Source organism: Aspergillus clavatus, genomic scaffold (genome assembly GCF_000002715.2).
Source record: "Aspergillus clavatus NRRL 1 1099423829798 genomic scaffold, whole genome shotgun sequence".
Taxonomy (NCBI): Eukaryota; Fungi; Ascomycota; class Eurotiomycetes; order Eurotiales; family Aspergillaceae; genus Aspergillus; species Aspergillus clavatus.
This window is the reverse complement of record NW_001517101.1, coordinates 1,405,060-1,427,375: the sequence shown is the minus strand read 5'-3', so window position 1 is coordinate 1,427,375 and position 22,316 is coordinate 1,405,060. Positions and strand designations below refer to the sequence as shown.

The following is a 22,316-nucleotide window of genomic DNA, read 5'->3' as shown; positions in this document are numbered from 1 at the left end:
ATGACGACCATGGTAAGTAGCCCAGGATGCGTGGGTGGCTGGGTTCTCACAACTAACCCATCTTCAGGATTTGCGAGTCGGTAATAAATACCGCATTGGCCGTAAGATTGGAAGCGGTAGTTTCGGTGACATCTACCTTGGTATGCACCTGCTCTCGTGCGGAGGAAGATCGTCGACAGCAATGACTTACAGAAGACCATAGGTACCAACATCATCTCCGGTGAGGAAATTGCTATCAAGCTCGAGAGTGTCAAGGCCAAGCACCCCCAGCTCGAGTATGAAGCTCGTGTTTACAAATCGCTCGCGGGAGGTGTTGGAATTCCGTTTGTCCGCTGGTTCGGCACCGAATGTGATTACAACGCCATGGTTATCGATCTCCTTGGTCCCAGTCTGGAGGATCTTTTCAACTTCTGCAACCGCAAATTCTCCCTCAAGACCGTTCTCCTCCTGGCAGACCAGCTGATCTCCCGCATTGAATACATTCACGCCAAATCCTTTATCCACCGTGACATCAAGCCCGACAATTTTCTGATGGGTATTGGCAAGCGTGGAAACCAGGTCAATGTGATCGATTTCGGTCTGGCCAAGAAGTACCGTGACCCCAAGACGCACTTCCACATCCCGTACCGCGAGAACAAGAACCTTACCGGAACGGCCCGTTACGCCAGTATTAACACCCACCTGGGTGTTGAGCAGTCTCGCCGTGATGACATGGAATCTCTGGGATACGTCATGCTCTACTTCTGCCGTGGCACTCTCCCCTGGCAGGGTCTGAAGGCGGCCACGAAGAAGCAGAAGTACGACCGCATCATGGAGAAGAAAATGACCACCCCCACCGAAGTCCTCTGCCGTGGATTCCCTAACGAATTCTCCATCTACCTGAACTATACTCGCTCCCTTCGGTTTGACGACAAGCCCGACTACTCCTACCTTCGCAAGATCTTCCGCGACCTGTTCGTCCGCGAATCCTACCAGTACGATTACGTTTTCGACTGGACCGTCTACAAGTACCAGAAGAACGCTGCCATGATTGCAGACGCCACCAACAAGAAGGATAAGGACGCCGAGGGCCGCCAGGCTGCCGGTGCAGCCCAGCTTCCTATGCCCGCACCGGCTGCTGCGGCCAAGCCTGGCGCTATCTCCAGCCAGCGTCGCAAGGTCATTGAACGCGGCACCCTCGACAACACCCCCGACACTAACCGTGCTATGGGAGGAAGTGACAGGATGTGAGTATCTGAAACCTAGGTTTCCGTGTAGGGAACCCCTTTCCTCTGCGTTTGGTGTTCAAGACCCGTCCTGCGCATGGAGGTCATCTTCGGTTCTAGAATCTGACTAATCTCATAGTCTTCGGCGTTAGGCTGCGTTCTGCTTCTAAGGTTGCTGCTTCAGGTGCTTATGGGCCTACTGGTAGCCGCCCGAAGCGGGATGATGGATATGGTGCTCAGTGGTACTGATTGGGCAATCTGGCAGTGTAGCCTGGCTTTACTCGTCATTTGGATTACGGTTCAGCTTTTCTGCACGCTCATGGCTCACAAACTTCGAAGCCCGGGACCTATTGTCATCACGGTACTCATCTGCGTCGTGCAGCAACTGTCTCAGACGTCTTTCGCCTTGGATCTCCATTCTTTAATTTTCTTTTCGTTATTCCCCATGCACTCTATTAGCCCTTTATCCAGTCTCGATCGTCTTTTCGATCCTTACCGTTTCAATGGGCCGCATCTCTTCCTGAAAACTCGTCAAATCGCCTATCGGTCTTCTCATCTCTCGCTCGGTTGGGTGTCTTCTTTCAAACTCTTGTGATACCTCCGGCTTGCGATGTCTATGACTCGGTTTATGGTCGCCTCTGGGAAGATACTGATGACCGCCTCGAAAACGTTTTTTTTATTGTGGCTATTTCTACCCTTCACCCACCTCGGTCCCGCCCGTGGAATTACCATTCGGATTCGGATTTCCTTCAGTCGCAGCGATTTACCGGGTGGGTGGGGTGAAAAGAGATGCATCAACGAGATTGTAAGTATTGTGAGAGAACCAGCTTTATCTGACCGTCGGCAAATGCCGTTGGGGATCCTCAGATCGATCATCTGCTGTTCTCTTGCAATGCTTTATTGGTCCGTACCCCTTTGTGAAATTGGGCATCTACCTTTCTTTTTTTTACCTCTCTTCCTATTTTCATGTCCTGCATGCTTCTCATTGCTCTGTTTTAGTTTGTGCTTTTCCTGAAGATTTATCGACGTGTCAAAGGGGGTGATGTCCTAGGAGGACAATGTGCAGTGAGGTGGTGGGGACGACGATTTCCCGTTGTCTTTCCTGTGTCTTTGTGTTGTCTTTGGAACGGATACAAGCTTTTCAAGATCCGCTCGTGCGTATCATGAGACCGCACGGGGGGTGGTTCAGACATGAGGGGATGCGTCTCTGCGTTTTCGGTATATGGCGACGGAAAATGGCTAGGGTCGCTTCCGGGGTGGTATCACGTCGATTTGCTGCGTTCTTGATGTTTTTTATCTGCCTATGCTTTCCTCTCGCTATCTGTAGAAGCGTCAGTTCTTAGACTGGCTGCCGCCCGAGGCTCCTCGAGAGCCGTGGGGCTCAGTCCCGTCGAATTGTCCCTTCAGACAATTAATCACCAAACCATGTTATTATTTCTGCCTAGTCTGCTCCTCGTCTCCAGATGCGCCTAGTTTGCGCAGGACTCGGTGTCTTCTCTCGCATGATGTCTACTTATCTACTTAAGACTAGGGGACACGGGATCAGGAATCAGGGACAAAAGACACATCCAGTCTATAGTGTTGATATCAACAACCTGAGGGGCCGGAAACAATTTGTGTCGCTGTAAGAACATTGAGTCGATAGGATATACTACGATTCGCCCACAATTGTAGAAATTTCATGATGATGACGAAGAATTATCATATTATTATTTGTGATTTAGTCGAATATCGTAGTAGTACTGCAGGATACTCCGGAAGTCAACAATTAAAAGATTACATATACACATCATTTTCAAATTTCCGAGCGGCGCAGGGCATCCCCGTTCTTCGTGTTGGAAGTTGGAACTTTCAAACTGCGTCCAGCACGTTCAAGCGGTCCTCATTTCGCCCGCCTTTCGAGACTTTCATTGAGCTCAGACTCAGACTCAGACCCAGACCCAGACCCATCGATCACTCTCCATATCACCCGTCACTCCATCTCGATAAGAGTATCTCAGCCATCTGTCTATCCGTTCTTAACTGAATCTCCTACTTCCTGAAGCACAGGAAGAGACGTGCTCTGGCTGGAGATATGGATTACTCATATTATTCTGATCCTCAGTCCCAGCAGTCGTTCCCACTCTACAATCTCCCTGGCATCCCCACACCAGATCAAAATCATCCACCCTCTCAGGGTGATAACCTCCATGATCCGTTTGCTTCTTTGGTCAATTTCCCTCGCCGCCTCTCCGTTTCCTTTTTTTATTTTTTTTTTCTTTTAGGAATGGCAGGGCAAATCTAGAGATACAGGAATACTAACCGTTGGCACCGAGACAATAGAACTACCAGTCCTTTGATCCTTCGTTTCGTTTCCAGAATCCCGCCGCATTCGCCCCGCCACCCCATTCTCCGCCAGAGTCGTTCTCGAAGCATTCAGTCTCAAGTGGCGATTATGCCAGTGTGCATCACGAGCCGGGATCTGTTGAGGGCGGCGATGAGCGGCTCGCTGAGGGGGCCCGGAGCAGCAGCGAAGAAAAGGACAATCTGACCCCGGCGCAAAGTAAGCGGAAGGCGCAGAACCGAGCTGCGTATGTACATGTCCATCACTACCATTTTCATTTCCGGGATCAAAGGCTGGGGTGCTTCATCGGGAAATTCGGAAAATGAGCTAACGGATAGCAATGGCGGGGGCCGATTGTACAGTCAACGAGCGTTCCGCGAGCGCAAGGAGCGCCACGTCCGCGAGCTGGAAGACAAAGTCAACTCCCTGGAACAGGAATCGACCACCCTCGCCGCAGACAACGAGCGGCTGAAGCGCGAGCTGGCCAAGTACGCCACCGAGAACGAGGTTCTGCGGGCGACATCGAGCTCGTTTGCGAATGTGCAGGGTCACCGTCTCGAGTCCGAGCCGACCGTGACGGGGCCGATGAAGTACACGCCTACGGATTTTTACTCCAATCTCGTGCCACAGGGCGAGCCGGCGCCTAGTCATCGGGTGACGATCTGCGAGAAGACGGGGGAGAGGCTGCTCGATGCCGGGGCGACTTGGGATCTGATCCAGGCGCATGAGCAGTATAAGAGGGGCATGGTCGACATTGGGGATGTCTCGAATCGTTTGAAGGGGGTGGCTCAGTGTAATGGGCAGGGCCCTGCGTTTCGCGAGGGCCAGATTCTTCAGGCCATCGAGGCGAGTGTGGCTGCTGGGCGTGATGAATTGATATGACCTCCCTTTCTTTTGACTATCCTTTTCTTGTGTTCTGAAAGCTGCTTCTGGAAAGCTATGGCGCTTCGTTGATGGGTGTTACTTGGCACTCATATGATGAAATATGGGATTGATATACATATGACTGGACGATGATTTTTCTTTTTCTTTTTATTCTCGCATATACTTGTTTCATGATTGTACATGGGTTTTAAAAACACGGAAGCACATGATATAATCAATGGACCACTGGACAGTACGGCCATCATGGTGGCCGTTTACCTGCTCTTTTTGTTCAGTACTTTCTGCTCCATCCTGGCCACCCAGCAATCTGTACATATGTGCTTTTGAACCTTGAAGACCTATATACCCACTTGGAGCTGATGGTGCTGCGTGAGGGTTTCTAACTGTGCTTGTTGACAGTAGATCCAGCTGCTGCTTTCTTCCTCGGTAGTCTGCTTCATGTCCAGAATCGACGCACGATTATGGCGAGCATGGTGATAACATTCTGCATGAGATATTATTCGGTATTATTACCCCCCTCATTTAATCCCAGTCGTCATCGTAATCTTCCACCCTGGCTTTGATCTTGGACGGGCGCTCCTCGTCCGACGAGTCGGAGCGCTTCTTCAGACGCACATCGCTTTCTTTCAGAGCACCCAAGTCCACCAGCATTCTCTCGAGATCTGTCGATACCGAAAGGACAAGATTAGCAAATCCCATTTCGACAATAGTGCACGGAGAAACATACCCTCAAGCTTGGTCCTGGGACCATTCAGCTCCCGCAATGTGACAAGCTGGCGCCGAATCTCCCCATCCTTGTACACCAGGATCGTCGGCGTATTCCGCTCCGGATATCCCTCAATGCACATGTCGCCACGGATCTCGCAGAACTTGATGTCCCCGTATTTGGCGGCGAGCTGGCGCCACAACTCCGACAGGACCCGCGACTCGACGTTCCCGCTCGAGGAGGTTAGATGGACGAGCACGAAGGCCTTGTTGGAGGCGTCGGTCACCTCGCGGCCGTAGTCGACTTTCTGTAGGGGGTAGACCTGGTTGTAGAGGCTGGTCTTTTGGATGGTGGAGATCTCCGCGAGGCGCTTTTGGCTGGGAGGGTTGGGTTATGAGTTAGTGCTTTTTACAGAGGGCCTTGTGGTTTGTTGTTGCGGTAGAGCTCGGGCATACCGGTATTGTTCGAGGAACTCCTCGTCTTCCTCATCTTCGAGATCGTGGAGCTCGTCGAGGTCTTTGTCTTCGAGTCTGTTCTCATAGGCCTTGCGCTCTGCCTCCACGAGAGCTTCTTGGATCAATGGCTCGGGGTCCTGGGGCTTCTCGGGGATAACGCCATGTTTGCGGAGAATATCATTCCTATGGCGGGGTGAGTGATGGGCTCTGGAACTGGAGTGCTGGAGGAATTGCTTTCTGCCTTACCACTCGGTATCCTCGTTAGGGTTTACTTGTACCTCCATGTTGAAGATGTGTCAGATCACTGCGAATAGAAAGGATATTCTTTCCAGTAGATCAGTAGACTGAAACAATGTCGTCTTATTATTAGGCAGAGCATTGGATATGATGATATACTGCATGCCGCGTGTTTGCTCTGTTTGCCAGTTCCAGCCACAGGTGGCTTGAGTGCCCACAGAACGCGGAAGGCCACCTGGAGATTGCTCAATGGCATCCGGAGCTACTTTGGCAAACAACAACCCCCTCAAAATCCAGGCACGATTCTCCCCTGGGACAGGTTCGATAGCGTCACCTCGAACAGCGGACTCTGCTCCTTTCCTCTCATCATTCATTTATCTACCTCTGTCCGTTCTTAACGTCCGCGGATAATGAGGGCGCGGTAATCGTTTACACCGCCTACATACCCAACTGCTACCTACTTGACTTGACCCATAATACCTGACCTATCCAACCCGTCCCTATTCTACCGTTCGACCCCCCGGTGTCGACTCTCACCAGACGGGAGCGTCAGATTGATACTCATCCGCCGTTGTCGAGTCAGCCGCTTTCACAATGAGTTACATGAAAAAAGATGAGGACGCTGATCAGGTCATGGTCAAGCTTGATCGGACCTCCGTCTTCCAAGATGGTAAGGGGATCCGTCACCAATTCCCCTGGATGCGCATCCAATTCCGGAGCACTATGCTAACGGAGACTTTTCTTTCTTTCTTGTTACAACAGCACGACTATTCAATTCCTCGCCAATCTCCCCCCGAAGATGTCGCACTCTGTTGACCAAGATCGCGGTCCTCCTGTTTACCGGAGAGCAATTCCCAACGAACGAGGCGACGACTCTCTTCTTCGGCATCTCGAAGCTGTTTCAGAATAAGGACCCTTCCCTGCGGCAAATGGTTTACCTGATCTTGAAGGAGCTTGCGAACACGGCGGAAGATGTGATCATGTCCACAAGTATTATCATGAAGGATACCGCTGTCGGCAGTGATGTACTCTACAGGGCAAATGCCATCCGAGCTCTGTGCCGCATTATTGATGTGAGCGTCCCTTTAGACCATACCTCCCTTGCATAAAAAACTGACGAAGGAATCACAAAGGCCACCACCGTCCAAGGTATCGAGCGACTGATCAAGACCGCCATCGTCGACAAGACACCCTCCGTTTCCTCCGCCGCGCTGGTCTCCTCATACCACCTTCTCCCTATTGCGCGCGATGTTGTCCGTCGGTGGCAGAGCGAGACGCAGGAAGCCGCGTCTGCGTCCAAGCAATCCACTGGGTTCCTTGGCTTTGGCGGTAGCTCTCAGAGCCACGCTATCTCGCAATCCAACTTCATGACCCAATATCATGCCATCGGCCTGTTGTATCAAATGCGCTCGCACGATAGAATGGCACTAGTCAAGATGGTTCAGCAGTATGGAGCTGCTGGTGTTGTGAAGAGTCCTGCTGCGTTGGTTCTGCTGGTGCGGTTAGCGGCGAAGTTGGCAGAGGAGGATCTTGGACTGAGGAAGCCGATGATGCAGATGCTCGATGGGTGGCTCCGACACAAACATGAGATGGTTAACTTCGAGGCGGCAAAGGCTATTTGCGACATGCGGGACGTCACCGATGCGGAAGCATCCCAAGCCGTCCATGTTCTGCAGCTGTTCCTCTCGTCCCCGCGGGCCATCACCAAATTCGCGGCCATCCGTATCCTCCACAACTTCGCCTCGTTTAAGCCCCATGTTGTCAATGTTTGCAACCCCGACATCGAATCCCTCATCTCAAACTCCAACCGCTCTATCGCCACTTTCGCAATCACCACATTGCTCAAGACCGGCAACGAGGCTAGTGTCGACCGCTTGATGAAGCAAATCTCTGGCTTCATGGCTGACATCACCGATGAGTTCAAGATCACCATTGTTGAGGCCATTCGCACTCTGTGCCTGAAGTTCCCCAGCAAGCAGGCTGGTATGCTGTCGTTCCTCAGCGGTATCCTCAGGGATGAGGGCGGTTATGAGTTCAAGCGCAGCGTTGTTGAGAGCATGTTTGATCTGATCAAGTTTGTCCCTGAGAGCCGAGAAGATGGTAAGTTTCCTGCCGTTCAAACGGTCGAATTTTTTTTTGTGTTCATGCAGACTAACCTCTACCAGCTCTTGCCCATCTTTGCGAGTTTATTGAGGATTGTGAATTCACCAAGCTGTCTGTCAGAATCCTACATCTCCTCGGTGTGGAAGGACCCAGGACCTCTCATCCTACCAAGTATATTCGCTATATTTACAACAGAGTTGTCCTCGAGAATGCTATCGTACGAGCTGCCGCTGTCACAGCTCTGGCCAAGTTTGGCGTAGGGCAGAAGGATCCCGAAGTCAAATCCAGTGTATCCGTCTTGCTCACACGCTGTCTTGACGATACGGATGATGAGGTTCGCGATCGTGCTGCTCTCAATCTTCGTCTGATGGCTGAAGAGGATGAGATGGCTGAACGATTCATCAAGAATGGTATGCACATCCCAAATCCCCTTATCATTCGATTCACCTGCTCACTGCCCTAGACTCCATGTACTCCCTCTCAACATTCGAACACCAGCTGGTCATGTATGTGACATCGACAGAAAAGGAGACGTTTGCTGCCGCGTTCGACGTCGCCACCGTCCCCGTCGTCACACAAGAACAGGCTTTGGCGGAAGAGAGAACGAAAAAGCTCACGACCGCCACACCCACTCTCAAGGCCCCATCTGCCGGTCCTCCCAAGGGCAAGGCAAACGGCGTTGCCGAAGCAGCTACCGCTGCAGCAACTCAGAAATATGCCGAGCAACTTATGCAGATTCCAGAGCTCAGAGCATATGGAACCTTGCTCAAGTCTTCGGTTCCTGTCGAGCTCACCGAGAGCGAGACCGAATATGTTGTCACAGCCGTCAAGCACGTTTTTAAGGAGCACATTGTCCTGCAGTACGATGTTAAGAACACTCTACCCGATACTGTGCTCGAGGACGTAACGGTAGCTGCGACGCCTTCCGAGGAGGATGTTCTCGAAGAAGAGTTCACTGTTCCTGCTCCCAAGCTTGCTACCAACGAGCCTGGTATCATTTATGTCACGTTCAAGAAGCTTGCTGGCGAGGATAGCTTCCCGGTCACATCGTTCACAAATAACTTGAAATTCACCAGCAAAGAAGTTGATCCCTCAACCGGTGAACCTGAGGACAGTGGCTATGAGGATGAGTACCAGGTTGAGGACCTGGAACTTACCGGCAGTGATTATGTGATCCCCACATTTGCCGGCAGCTTTGACCACGTTTGGGAGCAGACTGGTGCGAACGGCGAGGAAGTCAGTGAGACGCTACAACTTAGCAATATGAAGAGCATTTCAGGTATGCCTTCCATCCTACAATCAGTGTTGACTAAGCATGAGAAACTAACAGGACTACAGATGCTACCGAACAACTCATATCTGCGCTCTCTCTCCAGCCTCTCGAGGGAACAGACGTGGCTCTCAGCAACAGCACGCATACGCTCAAGCTCTTTGGCAAGACCGTGTCAGGAGGCCGAGTTGCCGCTCTGATCAAGATGGCATTCTCCAGCAAGTCGGGCGTTACCACTAAGATCACTATCCGAGCGGAGGAAGAAGGTGTCGCTACCGCTGTGATGGCAGCTCTCGCTTAAGTTTGTATATTGTAATGGAGGCAGGTTCCAGCAGGCGCGCACACTAACGACGGATTCTGCATTTTCATGAGACCAGAACCATTTTTTTGTGTTTTTGTTTCTTCCACTATTCCTCATTTGCCAGATTCTATAATTCAGGTGTCTAGCTAGATGCGATGAATCTTTTTTTTTCTTGTGTAGGCGCCAAAACTTTTTTTTTTCTTTTGGTTCTTTCTTCCCCCTCGTTCTCAATTTTCCGCCTCTCCTCGTTTTGTCTTCTTTCCCCAGACTCGTCTGTTCTCATTTTATCTTCCCTGTCAAAGCCGTCCCCGGAGGGCAGTGCTAAGACTCCGTAGGTCTTGATTCTGAGACCTTGAGTGTAGTTAGTCATCAAAGCAAGCGTATAACAAAAAGTCATCGATGTCTAGTTGACTCGTCCACAATTTAGCACGATATATTGGAGTATCTTGTGAAGCTGTAATGGTTATCCGATTATTCGCTTTCTATCCCCAGCACGACAGTGTTTTAATAGCATTTAGGTCTCTCACTACAAATCAAGATTTCATCTTTAGCCGATATTTGCTAATGCGCGGTAGTCGTCCCTGTCGTAACTGCGTGTGTCCCGAGACGGCCGTCGGTGACGGTTGAAGTGGTTCTGAGCGTCGTCAATGTTGGGGTTGCGACCACGGCGTCAGTTGTGTCCATCCCCGTCCATTGGTTTCGCAATTTTGTCTGCTGTCTCCGAACCCCGTGCGACAGGAATTGTCAAGTCCCTATGCATGTCTCGAAGGCGCCGTACGAGGTCGTCCACGCACCCCCTGTCCGCGGCGGTGCTTGCCTCTGCAGTCTGTGTACCAGTTTGCGTGCTCAGGGTCCGAGGGTGGCTGTCGGCATTCGCGTGTAGTTTGCCCTTCCCACTGCTCAGCCGTCCAGTCTTCTCGTACCATTTAAGCTCCTTCTGCCTTTCGGCATATATGCTCCCAGGTTGCATACTGTCCTCTATATCAACGGCACGGTTCGGGACCTCCGCCAGTCGTTGCTTGCAATTACATCGAGGATTCCTTCAGTCTTCTTCGCGAAGCTGGCAGTCATCGCTCGAACAGCAATACTGTTTCAGCATAGTCGTCGTTGCAGGATGGGGTTTGCCGCTGCAGGTATATAGCGACATGACTGTAGATGAGACATATACTTCGGAAGAGCATTATTTCCCGGTTCTCTTGCGTTACCGGCAGGTGCGGAGATATTGTTGTCTTTTTTTCATCGTGGCTATCATCCTGTTTTCTGTTTTCTTGGTCTCTTCAACATTGTGAGTTGATAGATGGACTGTGGTTTGAGGGGTGTATAGGTTCATTGGCGTTGATCATGGCGTTCAGCTTCGTCTGCGTTGCACCTTGGGTTTCTTGGACGGCCGCGAATATTGCAGTGATAGCATCATTCCATTTAATGACTCGTATGGGCTGTGTGTGTCATGCCGGGATGTTTGTGTATGGGGTAGAGGAGGGAGCGGCAGTAGATAAGGATACTCTGCTCCCTACCATAGCTTTGACTCCAGAAAATGCTTGCATTGCAAACAAACATGCCAAACTCAATGCGAGAGAATGTGTAGGAAGTAAATATCATGTTGGATCTAGTAGTAGGTCAAGGGTGACAGGGCCTCAGGGTGATTTTGTACTAGACATGGCAGCCTAGTAATGAATATATTATTGACAACAATAGTATGCTTGCACTCAGAAGAATGATATAACTTCAGTCAATAGAGAATATATATATGACATTGAGCATCAGCAATATGGTTGGTCATAGTGAATGGCTTGGAATTCTCATACTCTGCAATCAGGGAAGTGGAGATATATATATGGTCTGAGTGTCTCAATCTATATCATAACAGCAAATCAGTGAACAGTCATCTGTTGATTCTTTATGAAGCACCCTTATACAGGTCTATCATGCTAAATAGGGTCATAAATTATAGTAGCTTAACATACGCAAAATATAATCCCTGCCTCACATATAGTACACACCTACTTCAATTTCATCAACTTCTGCCTTAGTGTCAGAGCCGGCTCTCTGGTCTGCATTTCGGTGAAGAGCCTCATCAACCACCTCGTCTTCAACTACACGTTGATCGGTGCAGTAGACCTCCGAGAATCCGATAGAGCGGAGGTTGGACAAGCCTTTGTCTAGCGTTTGGATGAGCGACTCCGTAGTGAAGTTTAAAACCGGCTCTGAGCAGGGCAGATCCAATTCAATCACTTCGAGAGCCAACGGAGGCTTCAGAATATATAGAACATCAAACAATGTTTCATCCACTATGTCCCCGGGGACGTTGAGAAAGGTCAAGTCAGGGAGAAATGCCGTCACGGCATTGACTGATCCAGGTTCAAGACCGCGGTTGGCATGGGATATCGTGAGACGGCGAAGGGAATTGAGCTGCGCGCTGCTAAACAGACAGGCGATGCTCGTTACCGAAAGATCAGCACAATTCTTTAAAGTCAGGCTGGTCAAAGCGTTTGGCCAGGAAAATGCAGGGATGGTGGCAAGAGAAAAGTGGCCACTGATCTGTAATTTATGAAGCAGAGGAGGCCATGCTGTTAACGAGGTTTCTGGAGGATCGAGATCGGTTGAGCGAGGAAGTTTTAGGAGAGTGAGTCGTGAGAGACGGTTCAAGGCTTTCTTGAGATTGGGAAAGGGTATTGGATCAGCGACCAAAGACAGATCAAGGATGCGAAGATTGGTGCATTTTGACAATGCTGGAAGGCTGTTGACACTGTTGTAGGAATTGTCAGAGACGGTTTGCAGATTTGGTGCCTGCAAGTATGGAGCAGGTAGACTCACGCAAACGACACCCTTGGAGCAATAAAGACCTCCAAGTTCTCTTTGACTCGACCCAGCAGTCTAGACGTCAAGCTATTGGAGCTGTGATGCACAAGGCGACTGAGATCCAAGCGGCGAACGAAGCTTCCAAGATTCAGCTTGTTTCTTCGAGCACCTACACCTGGACAAATAGTCGCAGTGAACTGCTGAAAGGCATTTCCACGATGTACTCGAGGTTTCTGATACAGATATTCGACAGCCGCAGAGTACCATTGACGTGATACTAAGCAACATGCGTAGAGAGCCTCTTGCCGACCAGCTTCATCTGCAGCCACAAAGCGGACAATCTGTACGAGGATCTCAGTAGGGAGATAGATTGGATGAGAGGAGTGCATCTGGGGCATGTAAACTGCAGAATGCCATGATAGTGAGCTCAAGAAGATTTGTTGATGGACAGAGGAATAGGAATACCCCTCCAGAGCGTGTGTGGATGTGTGATGTTTGGTCCGATAAGAGGATAAGCGGATAAGATAGAGGATGATCTCATTGTTGCTGTGTCTGTACTTTGTCGATCTCCGCCCGCTGTCTTCTCTAACTCTAACTCTAACTCCCCCAAGCTCGCTCTCCGTTTCTCCAACTGACTCACTCCCTTCTTGTCATACACACGTTTTGTTTTTGTTTTTTGTTTATTTTTTGCATAGTTGTTATCTTGAGGAGCTCAAGACCTTCTTTATATAAGATATTGCAACTTCGTCAGACTACATATTCCCAATTGACGTTCGTTCAACATGAGACCCCAACCACTCTGGCAAACGTTCCGATCATTACAGAGCGCATACTCTCGCTCCTCTCTACAAGCTGGCCTGGGTCGCCGAGCCTTTCGGACAGCCACATCCTCATCACAAATTCCAGACTTCGCATTTGCATTTGAGTAGGTTGATAGTGTTGCCCTTTCTGAGAAAACAATTCCTAATTTCCCTTCTAGTATCGATGGTGTCCTCCTCCGTTCATCCAAACCCATCCCCGGCGCTGCGGAATCGTTAAGACTTCTGAAGGATCAAGGAATTCCATTCATTCTTTTGACAAATGGCGGTGGAAAACATGAAACAGAAAGAGTCGCCGAGATCAGTGAGAAGCTTAAGGTGCCATTGGACCCCACTGTGATCATCCAGAGCCATTCTCCGTTCGCCGAACTTGTAAAGGGACCCAACGAACAAAGCTCGCTAGAGAACAAGTGTGTGCTGGTCGTTGGTGGCGAGGGTAATCGCTGTCGTGAAGTAGCGGAGATGTACGGCTTTAAGAATGTGGTAACACCGGGTGATATCTTCATGGCCAACCCATCGATATGGCCGTTCTCGAACGTATTCAGAGATTACTACGAGAAGTTTGCGAAACCATTGCCGAACCCTCTGGATCCTCGAGATCCTACAAAGGGATTCAAAATCGATGCCATCTTCGTGTTCAATGACCCCCGCGACTGGGCCCTGGACGCTCAAGTGATCATCGACCTCCTTCTCTCATCTCAGGGCGTATTGGGAACCCTGTCGGACAAGAATGGACGGACCGATCTTCCCAATAAGGGATTCTTGCAAGATGGCCAGCCCCCTCTATACTTTTCAAACCCGGATCTGTGGTGGGCTGCCGCGTACCATCTCCCTCGTCTCGGCCAAGGCGGATTCCGCGAAGCACTGGAAGGCACCTGGGCAGCGATCACAGGTGGACCGAGCAAAGGCGTGGAGCTCAAAAAGACCGTCATTGGAAAACCGTATCAAGGCACCTACGAGTTTGCGGAGCACCAACTGCTCCGTAACCGCGCCAGAATCTTTGGGTCCGATGCCGCCGTACCGCTGCGGAACGTTTACATGGTTGGCGATAACCCCGAATCCGACATTCGCGGAGCAAATTCCTATCGTAGCGGCCATGGCAGCAAGTGGCATTCGATCCTTGTGCGCACAGGTGTCTACGCCGGGGGAGAGCCTGAGTGGGTTCCAGAGGTCATTGTCGACAATGTGCAGACGGCTGTTGAATATGGAATCAAGTCCTCCGCATGGCAATGAATCTACGGCGTTTTCAACGAAAGATCAAGCTTGCTCTCAGCACATAAGCCTGGTGCTCCCAAGTGGTTGTATAGAAAGATGTACATGATGGACCTACTATGACTGTAGCCAGACCGCTGTACCAATAGAATCGAGAGACTGGTATGTCCTCTTAAGTTGTCTACCTAGTCCATACCTAGATACTACCTGCTTACCTATTAGGTACTAGCGGTCGAAACATAACCCCATTGGAGAGAATCCAGATGCTGGCCGAGGAGCTTAACTACCTAAGAAACCACAACAAACTAATCTCCATCTTCCTCTTTCCTATTCAGCATCAGGGCTGCGAATCCGCGGTGGGATTGACCAGAGAGAAGCTCACTACTTACTGGTTTGACCCATGGAGAGTCGCGACTTGCCCGTTTTCCAACCTGTCTGCACAGCAGAACTTTGCTACATATCGGCAACTATGGTGGATTCTGAACGGCTCATTCGTCCAAAGTATGAGGAGTTGATTCTTGGTAGTAACGATTCTAGGTACTCCCAGCCTTTGTTGCTTTGCATGAAAGCGTAAGAGTGCAGTGGTGATGATGATAACAAACCGAGGCTTAGAAGCCTCGCGTGCTGAAGAAGCAATAGTCGAGTGGTCAGATCACGGGCATCACCTTGGTAGGATTACCACCCATTGGGTCATAGCACCAAGGGACCACTCAAGCACCAATTTTTGCAGTGTGCGAAGTTCGAATATCCTATTTGTGGCATGCCATCTGACTTTTTTTTTGTATTACACTTTGCACCTCCAGTCACTCATTTGAACCACATCGTTCCCTTGGGAGCTGGCTGGTCCTGACCTACTTTGGGTACTCCTGCTACTTTCAACCCAGCAACTTATCATGAATCTATCTTTAACTTTCACCTTAAATCTCTTGCATTTTCGCCTTACGTTGAGCCGTTCTGTATGCTGAACTGCGTTTAGTTGCTTAAGAGTCACAATCTTCCTCTCCAGTTGGCCGGATGGACAAGTACAGCTGACGCTGGGAGACTTGGTGGGAAGAGTGTATCTCATTCATACTTAAACAAATCAAATCGCAATGTTGACGCATCTCAACTCAGCAGGTAGTGAGACTGAAGACAACAACGAGCTGCTACCCGTGGGGAAAGCTGCAACTGGATCACCAATGCCAACACACTTGCTGCTTGCTCCTTTCTTCATTGCTTCAGTCCCTGTCAGACTAGTTTGTGGGCGAAAGGTCACCCTTGACTAAGCAAGTTGGGCATAAGCAAGAAAAAACCCCCTTCTCCTCACACACCATAAAGAAGCAAAAAGGAGTGGTCCTCAGCATATGAAACAAAGGTGGTTCCGGAATGGAAAGCACTAGAGACGGATGATATGATGCAAAATTGGGGGGTTGTATGACCCGGGGATGCAGGGAAGGACAATCGAAGATGAACGCCAGCGAGAAACTATTCCAGACAACTGTACTGGAGAGAATGAAAAGTACAAGATGAATGAGATCGAGGAGAGGGGAGAAGCTCCCACCTTTTGCTTTCTGTGCCGCTTGCCATTCCTGTGCTGTTTGGGAAAGAGCAAAAGCGAGATAGCCAGAATAGGAAGAAGTGAGGCAGTCGGTTGATTGCAGTCAGCGGATCACGAGAAAGAACAGTCTCTAAAAATTGAGATGGTCAATTGAAGATTCAGGGCTCGTATCTTTTATCCACAGTATCAATCTATAATTGCTCCCCTGGCATCTCTCTCACTGCTGACGACGAAGGTCGCCCTTCAGAGCTGAGTTCATGTTGAAAGAAAGATGCTGAACTTCATTCAATACCACCCTGGCCTTTCATAAGCTGACTGCATTCTGCATTGCTCTCTCAACATCAACCCCGAAGCTCGGTATTGTCGGACTCTTGTTGTAACAGCAACGGTAGTATCAATACTATCAAGCTCATCGTGGTCCTTCTCAGCTTAACATGGTATAGAGCATAGTCCGGAGTCAATGGTTTGCTTACTAGCTTGTCGTGAAAGGCTATTGATGACAAAAGGAGCCCAAGTTGGCAATAGAATAGAGCCTATAGCCCTACAAAGCAAGTAACGTCTGGTCAGTGGTTCACGCATCTCAGATCTAATGAATTCGAATCGTCGTCTAGATCTAGCGCTTATCATGATGAAGCCTCCTAACCAAGAGAGCAGCCCATGCCAGAGACAAAGTGCAACGAGGCGTGGTGGCGATTGAGAGCACGGTTGAGGAGAAGACGGTCTAAATTGACCAAGTCAATGGCATGCTGTCTCTGCTAGAATCTTGGGTGGAATTGATGAACTAGTTGAGGACATTCATCTTTATCAACATCGGAAGATAAGGATACTTTTTTTTTTTTTTTTTTTTTAAAAAAAAAAATATAGTTCCAGGTTTGATCAAGGCCTTCTCTTCATAAGATCATGCGCCGGGAACTTTGCCCAAAATTTCACAAGCTGCCTGCATTCACATTAATATTGCAATATTGTTTCAGCAACTGACAAAGGGGAAGCAGATTGAAGGCAGGTTGCGTGCCTGAGGCCGTGAGGCGTGCCTGAGGCTTCACGGCCTACATAAATTCAATGCCAAAATAAGAACCCCGCTTAGGGCTTAGGGCTCGGATCATGCGCGCGGGGCTGACTTCGAAGCTCAATTAAGTTGACTCATAAGAAGAGAGCTGCGAACGAAATCCCCAATCTCCCAAGTTCCTGTTTGCAAAGAATTCTTGACATATTTACGGCCATGGCGGATTCCGAATTGCCGATTCGTTCCAAGCCCGAGGAAACTCCCGCGACTGCCCCTGCCGAAGAAGCAGAACAGAAAGGTCCCAGCAAGAGTGCCCTGAAGAAGGCCGCAAAGGAAAAGGCCAAGGCCGAGAAAGCTGCTGCGCGCGCTGCCCAGGAGAAAGCTCAAGCTGCCGCTGCTGAAGCTAACGATACCGCGAAGGGCTTGTACGGCAAGCTCCCCGAATCCGAAGATGTTGTCCCGTCCACGAAATTCTCCGAGCTCGGCGAAGAATTCTATGAGCAGGAGGTGACCGTGGTGGCTCGTGTCGATAATGCCCGCGTGCAGAGCGCCAAGCTTGCTTTCCTGATGCTGAGGCAGCAGGGTCAGAAGGTGCAGGCTGTTATTGCGGCTGCCGAGCCCATCTCGAGACAGATGATCAAGTACACGGGTGGATTGAACGTCAATTCCATCGTCCAGGTTACTGGTATTGTGAAGAAGCCCGAAATCCCTATCTCTTCGGCCACTATCAGCAACCTCGAAATCCACATCAAGAAGGTCTACATGATCTCGGAGGCTGCCCAACAGCTTCCCATGCAGGTCAAGGATGCGGAGAGACCGCCTCCGGAGACAACCGAGGAGGGCAATCTGGTCGACGCAGAGGGCACACCCATTGTCACGCTCAAGACCCGTCTGGACAACCGTGTCCTCGATTTGCAAACGGAGACAAGCCAGGCTATCACCTGGATCTCGAGCGGCGTTGCTGAGCTGTTCGCCGAATACATGATCAAGAGTGGATCGAGATGGATCTTCACCCCTAAGCTGGTTGGTGCCGCCACAGAAGGTGGTAGCAACGTCTTTGAGGTCAAATACTTCAAGAAGAGCGGCTACTTGGCGCAGAGTCCTCAGCTGTACAAGCAGATGTGCATTGCGGGTGATATGGAGAACGTTTTCGAGATTGCCCCTGTCTTCCGTGCCGAGGACAGCAACACCCACAGACACTTGACTGAGGTAAGCCGTTGCTGCTGCTCACTCCATCATTAGAATTGACTTCGTTTTAACGCAAGTATAGTTCTCCGGTCTCGATTTCGAGAAGACATTCCGCGGCCATTACCACGAGGTTCTGGAGTTTGCTGAGGACCTCCTTGTGTTCATTCTGACTCAGTTGAAGGAGCGTTATCAGGATAAGATCGCCATCATCCAGAAGTCCTACCCCAAGGCTGGCGACTTCAAGCTCCCAAAGGATGGAAAGGCGCTAAGACTCAACTACATGGACGGTGTGGCTCTGCTCAAGGAGGCCGGCGTCGATGTCTCCGAGCAGGAGCGATTCGAGAACGATCTGACCACGGCTATGGAGAAGCAGCTTGGTCAGATCATCCGTGATAAGTACGACACTGACTTCTATGTGCTGGACAAGTTCCCCATGGCCGTCCGGCCGTTTTACACCAAGGCCTGCCCGCAGGACCCCAACTTCTCCAACTCGTATGACTTCTTCATGCGCGGTGAGGAGATCATGTCTGGTGCCCAGCGTATCAACGACATCAAGGAACTTGAGGAGTCGATGATCGCCAAGGGCCTCGATCCCAAGCACGAGGGCTTCGAGGACTACCTGGCTGCTTTCCGCCAGGGCTGTCCTCCTCACGCTGGTGGTGGTCTGGGACTGAATCGTATTGTCATGTTCTTCCTGGGCTTGCCTAACGTCCGCCTGGCCAGTCTGTTCCCCCGTGACCCCCAGCGCTTGCGCCCTTAAACGTGTAGTTTAGCTTTGCAACGACTCTACATACCCGCACAAGTAAATTTATAATGGAATTATGAGCTTAAATGAACAGTATAAATCATGTTTATCTCAACGGGTTGAACGAATATGGTGCCTGTACGGATACGCCCAGGGCCTCAGCTATTCTTGGTGTCTCCACTCCAAGCTATTTTGAAGGTGGCCCAAGCTTCCCGGGCTGGACTTTTTTGGCTCACAAGATCCCATACTCTGGTTGACCATTATTATTGTCAGCATCATCATAACCACACACATCAACATCATGCCAGAGAAGCGGAAGCCACCTACCTCTGCCTCTGGGACATCTCCGTATTCCAAACGATTTCGCCCATCGTACAGGGAAGAAGAGGATGCCGACGAGATGGCGCCCACCGTGACCCCATACGAACGCCCTCGCAACCATCCTGTATATGGACAGAAGAGTGCTTTCCCAGGCTTAGACGTCGGAGGGGATGATGAACTATTCTACGGGCCCGCAGAAGATGGGATGGAGTATCTTCGCATGGTTCGGTAAGCCTTTCCTTTCTGTCTTCACTCTTGATCCCTTGTATCCTGTTTCCCGCTTGCTAAATGTCTACATGTTCTTTATCCTGTTTTGTAGCTTGCAACTGCGCCGATGTCTCTGATCGTTTGAAATGCAAGCTAATGGTCGACATGTCATGGCTTGTGACTATCTGTTGAGAGTATAGATCCGAAGCGAATTCCCTACCTATCTTGTTCACTGCGCCCAAAGCTGCGGATGCTCCTGTGGAGCAAACAAGCGATGAGAGCGGAGCCGTGCAACAACCTCAACCGACTCCGACAGCAGTGCGCGAAGGTTTCTTTGCAGATGGCGTTTATGTCGCACCTTCTGTGAAAGCTGGAGACGCACAGTCAAACACCGAAGCTGCGGAAGACGTATACTCGGATGCACAGTCAAGCTACTACAACCTCCTCCACCACAGATTCCTCTTACTCCGTTCCATCCTGAAATGCACACCGCCCTCAACAGCGATCGCTGTATTGGATGACTCACATCCGATCAGCTTCCCCCGACACTCGAAGACAGCGCGCAAGGAATGGCGACGGCTTCTGTTAGTGGTAGACCCGCAGACGGTCCAGCTGGCATGCATGGATATGGACAGTGTGCTGGGTGTGCTGGGGATAATGGCGAGGCTCATGTCAGAGAATGTCAGGAGCGGAGACGCGGAACGGGTCCGTCGGATCGGCGCTTGGGCCTGGGGTCTCTTGGCCAAGTGTCGCGATGTTGGGCAGCTGGGGACTGAAGAGGTCGGTGACATACGTGATTTGGGGAAGCGAGCCGTGAAGATCCTGCACAAGATGAGGGAGGAGGATGAGAGGACCAAGGTCGCCCACCGAGACGGGGAGCTGTCGAATGAGGAATCAGACGACGAGGAGAATTTGGAGGACACTCACGAACCTGCCGAAGACGATCAAGCGTACAGTCCGCCCATGGAGCAGATCGACCATGTCATGCAGGATGTGGAAGAAGAGCCGCCGACCGAGGATCTGGAGACAGCCAAAGCGCGTCTGCAAGCGATGTTGAGCGGGAACGAAGAGCAGACAATACAAACAACCGAGCCAGGAAACGTTGGTATTGTCGACGACGTTGTACAGAGCACCGAAGGCAGTGTTGTCGAAGTGGCTATACAGACCCGCGCCATGCTCGACATGATCATCACTGTGGTTGGTGAGTACTTTGGGCAAAAGGATCTGCTCAAGGAACGAGAGTTCTGGAATGATTCCTCGCTACCTGCCACCACAGTATGATCTGAAGGGTTCCTCTGAAATGGCCCCAGACACTCGTTCGTTGTAAATCAAACCTACGATACCCAATTTGACATTTGTAGAGAGCTCCAAGCTTGTCCACCCAGACCAGCCATTTCGTCTTCATTATGTGCAGGACTTGAATGAAGCTATTGAGATGGAATCATTAAGTTTATACGAATCGTACACAGCTAAATCCTGCGACGGCACATATAATGTAGAATTACTCAATTGAACACTACCGATGTATGTGTTTTACATGTGGTCTATCCAAGGACAGCCAAGTGATTCTTTTGCGTCATTCTTTAGGCGGTGCTGCCTCAAGTGACTTTCTTATCTCCGTCCATCGTCCATCCTTCCGCAATACATCACCTCGACTTCTTCGCAAAGCCATAGAGATAGATGATTTACATGACGAATTCATGAGATCCAAGGAGTATTACACGATCCAACACCACAATCTTTAGCCAAACTGCCATCATGGCCCCGAACGTCGAGATCTCCATCCCCACCGCCAGCACCTCACACACCTCTCCCCCCTACACAATCTACAACATCACCCTCCGCCTACCTCTCCGCTCCTTCACCATCTCAAAGCGCTACTCCGATTTCGTCGCGTTCAACAGCACTCTCATTGCGCAGACGAACAGCCCACCGCCCGCCCCTTTACCAGGGAAGCACTGGTTCTCCAACACCGTCTCCAACACAAACCTGTGCGAAGAACGCCGACAGGGCCTCGAAACCTACCTCTGCGCAATCAACGAAGCCGAGGATGCACGGTGGCGCAGCACCAGCGCATGGCGCGCATTTCTCAACCTCCCCAGCTCCGCCAGCACCCAGACCACATCCGCGAAGCTCCACGCCGCCATCACCGAGCCCGGCGCGCCGGGCTCGCAGAGCGCCATCACGGACCCGACTCTGTGGCTCGACTGCTACCGGGACATGAAGTCTCATCTGCACGATGCACGGCTGCATCTCACGCGGCGGGACCAGGAGACGACGCCGCAGAAGCAGCATGAGAGCTCGGCGCGGGCGAAGAGCAGTCTGGTGCGAGCGGGACATCTGATCGGGGCGCTGGAGGATGGGTTGAAGAACCTGGGCGAGGCGAGTGATGGTGGGAAGCGCGGTGGATGGGGAGCGGGGAATACGCTGGGCGAAGGGGAGATTCGGCGGCGCAAAGACCTGTTGGTCAACGCGAGGAAGGAGAAGGATGGATTGGAGGATTTGTTGAATGCCATAGCTACGAAAAGCAGGATTGATAATGCAGTTGCCTCGATCCAGGATAAGGAGGCGCTGGTTGGCTCCGCGAGTAGGAAGCCTGCTCGGTCCGGGAGGGTGTTGGGTAAAGAGACGGAGCGGACCCGGGAGCTGGACAATCAGGGCGTTGTGCAGCTTCAGAAGCAAACGATGGAGAGTCAGGACATGAGTATTGAGGAATTGAGGAAGATTGTGCACCGGCAAAAAGAGCTCGGGATTGCCATCAACGCCGAGCTGGAAATCCAGAATGAGCTCCTGAAGCTCACAGACGAAGATGCGGACAGGTATGTCTTGGTTCTGTTTTTACTGGCTTGCTCACAGTTCTCATGCTAACACTCAACAGATTACAAAAGAAAGTCGATATCGGCAAGAAGAGGATTGGGAAAATCTCCTGATTCCGCGTTAGACTGGGGTTCTGCTCGTGCATACATGTTGATTTGTTTTATATCTAGATGAAGCGATGTGC

General features: G+C 50.7%; 10 protein-coding genes across 10 annotated transcripts, besides 2 other annotated features; 7 read left to right on the top strand and 3 right to left on the bottom strand.

Annotated features, from left to right (window-relative positions):
- On the top strand, window positions 1-1,454 carry ACLA_092270 (casein kinase 1 family protein; the record flags this gene model as incomplete). The annotated part of the gene is made up of 4 exons (XM_001272954.1): window positions 1-12; window positions 68-140; window positions 203-1,226; window positions 1,358-1,454. 4 exons carry the CDS (start codon window positions 1-3, stop codon window positions 1,452-1,454), a joined length of 1,206 nt encoding a protein of 401 aa, XP_001272955.1.
- Window positions 1,455-3,121: 1,667 nt separating this feature from the next.
- Window positions 3,122-3,154: a microsatellite.
- A 629-nt stretch (window positions 3,155-3,783) lies between these two features.
- rsmA (putative bZIP transcription factor (Fcr3)) lies at window positions 3,784-4,410 on the top strand (the record flags this gene model as incomplete). Its single annotated transcript, XM_001272953.1, has 1 exon — window positions 3,784-4,410. One exon carries the CDS (start codon window positions 3,784-3,786, stop codon window positions 4,408-4,410), a length of 627 nt encoding a protein of 208 aa, XP_001272954.1.
- A 525-nt stretch (window positions 4,411-4,935) lies between these two features.
- Window positions 4,936-5,858, bottom strand: ACLA_092250 (phosducin family protein; the record flags this gene model as incomplete). The annotated part of the gene is made up of 4 exons (XM_001272952.1): window positions 4,936-5,075; window positions 5,141-5,496; window positions 5,575-5,757; window positions 5,821-5,858. The coding sequence occupies 4 exons, from the start codon at window positions 5,856-5,858 to the stop codon at window positions 4,936-4,938; spliced, it is 717 nt and encodes a 238-aa protein (XP_001272953.1).
- A 547-nt stretch (window positions 5,859-6,405) lies between these two features.
- Window positions 6,406-9,485, top strand: ACLA_092240 (coatomer subunit gamma; the record flags this gene model as incomplete). Its single annotated transcript, XM_001272951.1, has 6 exons — window positions 6,406-6,481; window positions 6,574-6,884; window positions 6,945-7,911; window positions 7,977-8,324; window positions 8,378-9,193; window positions 9,253-9,485. The coding sequence occupies 6 exons, from the start codon at window positions 6,406-6,408 to the stop codon at window positions 9,483-9,485; spliced, it is 2,751 nt and encodes a 916-aa protein (XP_001272952.1).
- Window positions 9,486-10,155: 670 nt separating this feature from the next.
- ACLA_092230 (uncharacterized protein) lies at window positions 10,156-10,455 on the bottom strand (the record flags this gene model as incomplete). Its single annotated transcript, XM_001272950.1, has 1 exon — window positions 10,156-10,455. The coding sequence occupies one exon, from the start codon at window positions 10,453-10,455 to the stop codon at window positions 10,156-10,158; it is 300 nt and encodes a 99-aa protein (XP_001272951.1).
- A 1,013-nt stretch (window positions 10,456-11,468) lies between these two features.
- Window positions 11,469-12,682, bottom strand: ACLA_092220 (F-box domain protein; the record flags this gene model as incomplete). Its single annotated transcript, XM_001272949.1, has 2 exons — window positions 11,469-12,231; window positions 12,300-12,682. 2 exons carry the CDS (start codon window positions 12,680-12,682, stop codon window positions 11,469-11,471), a joined length of 1,146 nt encoding a protein of 381 aa, XP_001272950.1.
- Window positions 12,683-13,066: 384 nt separating this feature from the next.
- On the top strand, window positions 13,067-14,335 carry ACLA_092210 (putative HAD superfamily hydrolase; the record flags this gene model as incomplete). The annotated part of the gene is made up of 2 exons (XM_001272948.1): window positions 13,067-13,209; window positions 13,264-14,335. The coding sequence occupies 2 exons, from the start codon at window positions 13,067-13,069 to the stop codon at window positions 14,333-14,335; spliced, it is 1,215 nt and encodes a 404-aa protein (XP_001272949.1).
- A 2,343-nt stretch (window positions 14,336-16,678) lies between these two features.
- Window positions 16,679-16,699: a microsatellite.
- Window positions 16,700-17,070: 371 nt separating this feature from the next.
- Window positions 17,071-18,802, top strand: dps1 (putative aspartyl-tRNA synthetase Dps1; the record flags this gene model as incomplete). The annotated part of the gene is made up of 2 exons (XM_001272947.1): window positions 17,071-18,063; window positions 18,125-18,802. The coding sequence occupies 2 exons, from the start codon at window positions 17,071-17,073 to the stop codon at window positions 18,800-18,802; spliced, it is 1,671 nt and encodes a 556-aa protein (XP_001272948.1).
- Window positions 18,803-19,088: 286 nt separating this feature from the next.
- On the top strand, window positions 19,089-20,596 carry ACLA_092190 (SIP1 domain-containing protein; the record flags this gene model as incomplete). Its single annotated transcript, XM_001272946.1, has 2 exons — window positions 19,089-19,336; window positions 19,516-20,596. The coding sequence occupies 2 exons, from the start codon at window positions 19,089-19,091 to the stop codon at window positions 20,594-20,596; spliced, it is 1,329 nt and encodes a 442-aa protein (XP_001272947.1).
- Window positions 20,597-21,073: 477 nt separating this feature from the next.
- On the top strand, window positions 21,074-22,245 carry ACLA_092180 (Qc-SNARE protein; the record flags this gene model as incomplete). The annotated part of the gene is made up of 2 exons (XM_001272945.1): window positions 21,074-22,134; window positions 22,194-22,245. The coding sequence occupies 2 exons, from the start codon at window positions 21,074-21,076 to the stop codon at window positions 22,243-22,245; spliced, it is 1,113 nt and encodes a 370-aa protein (XP_001272946.1).
- Window positions 22,246-22,316: the final 71 nt, after the last annotated feature.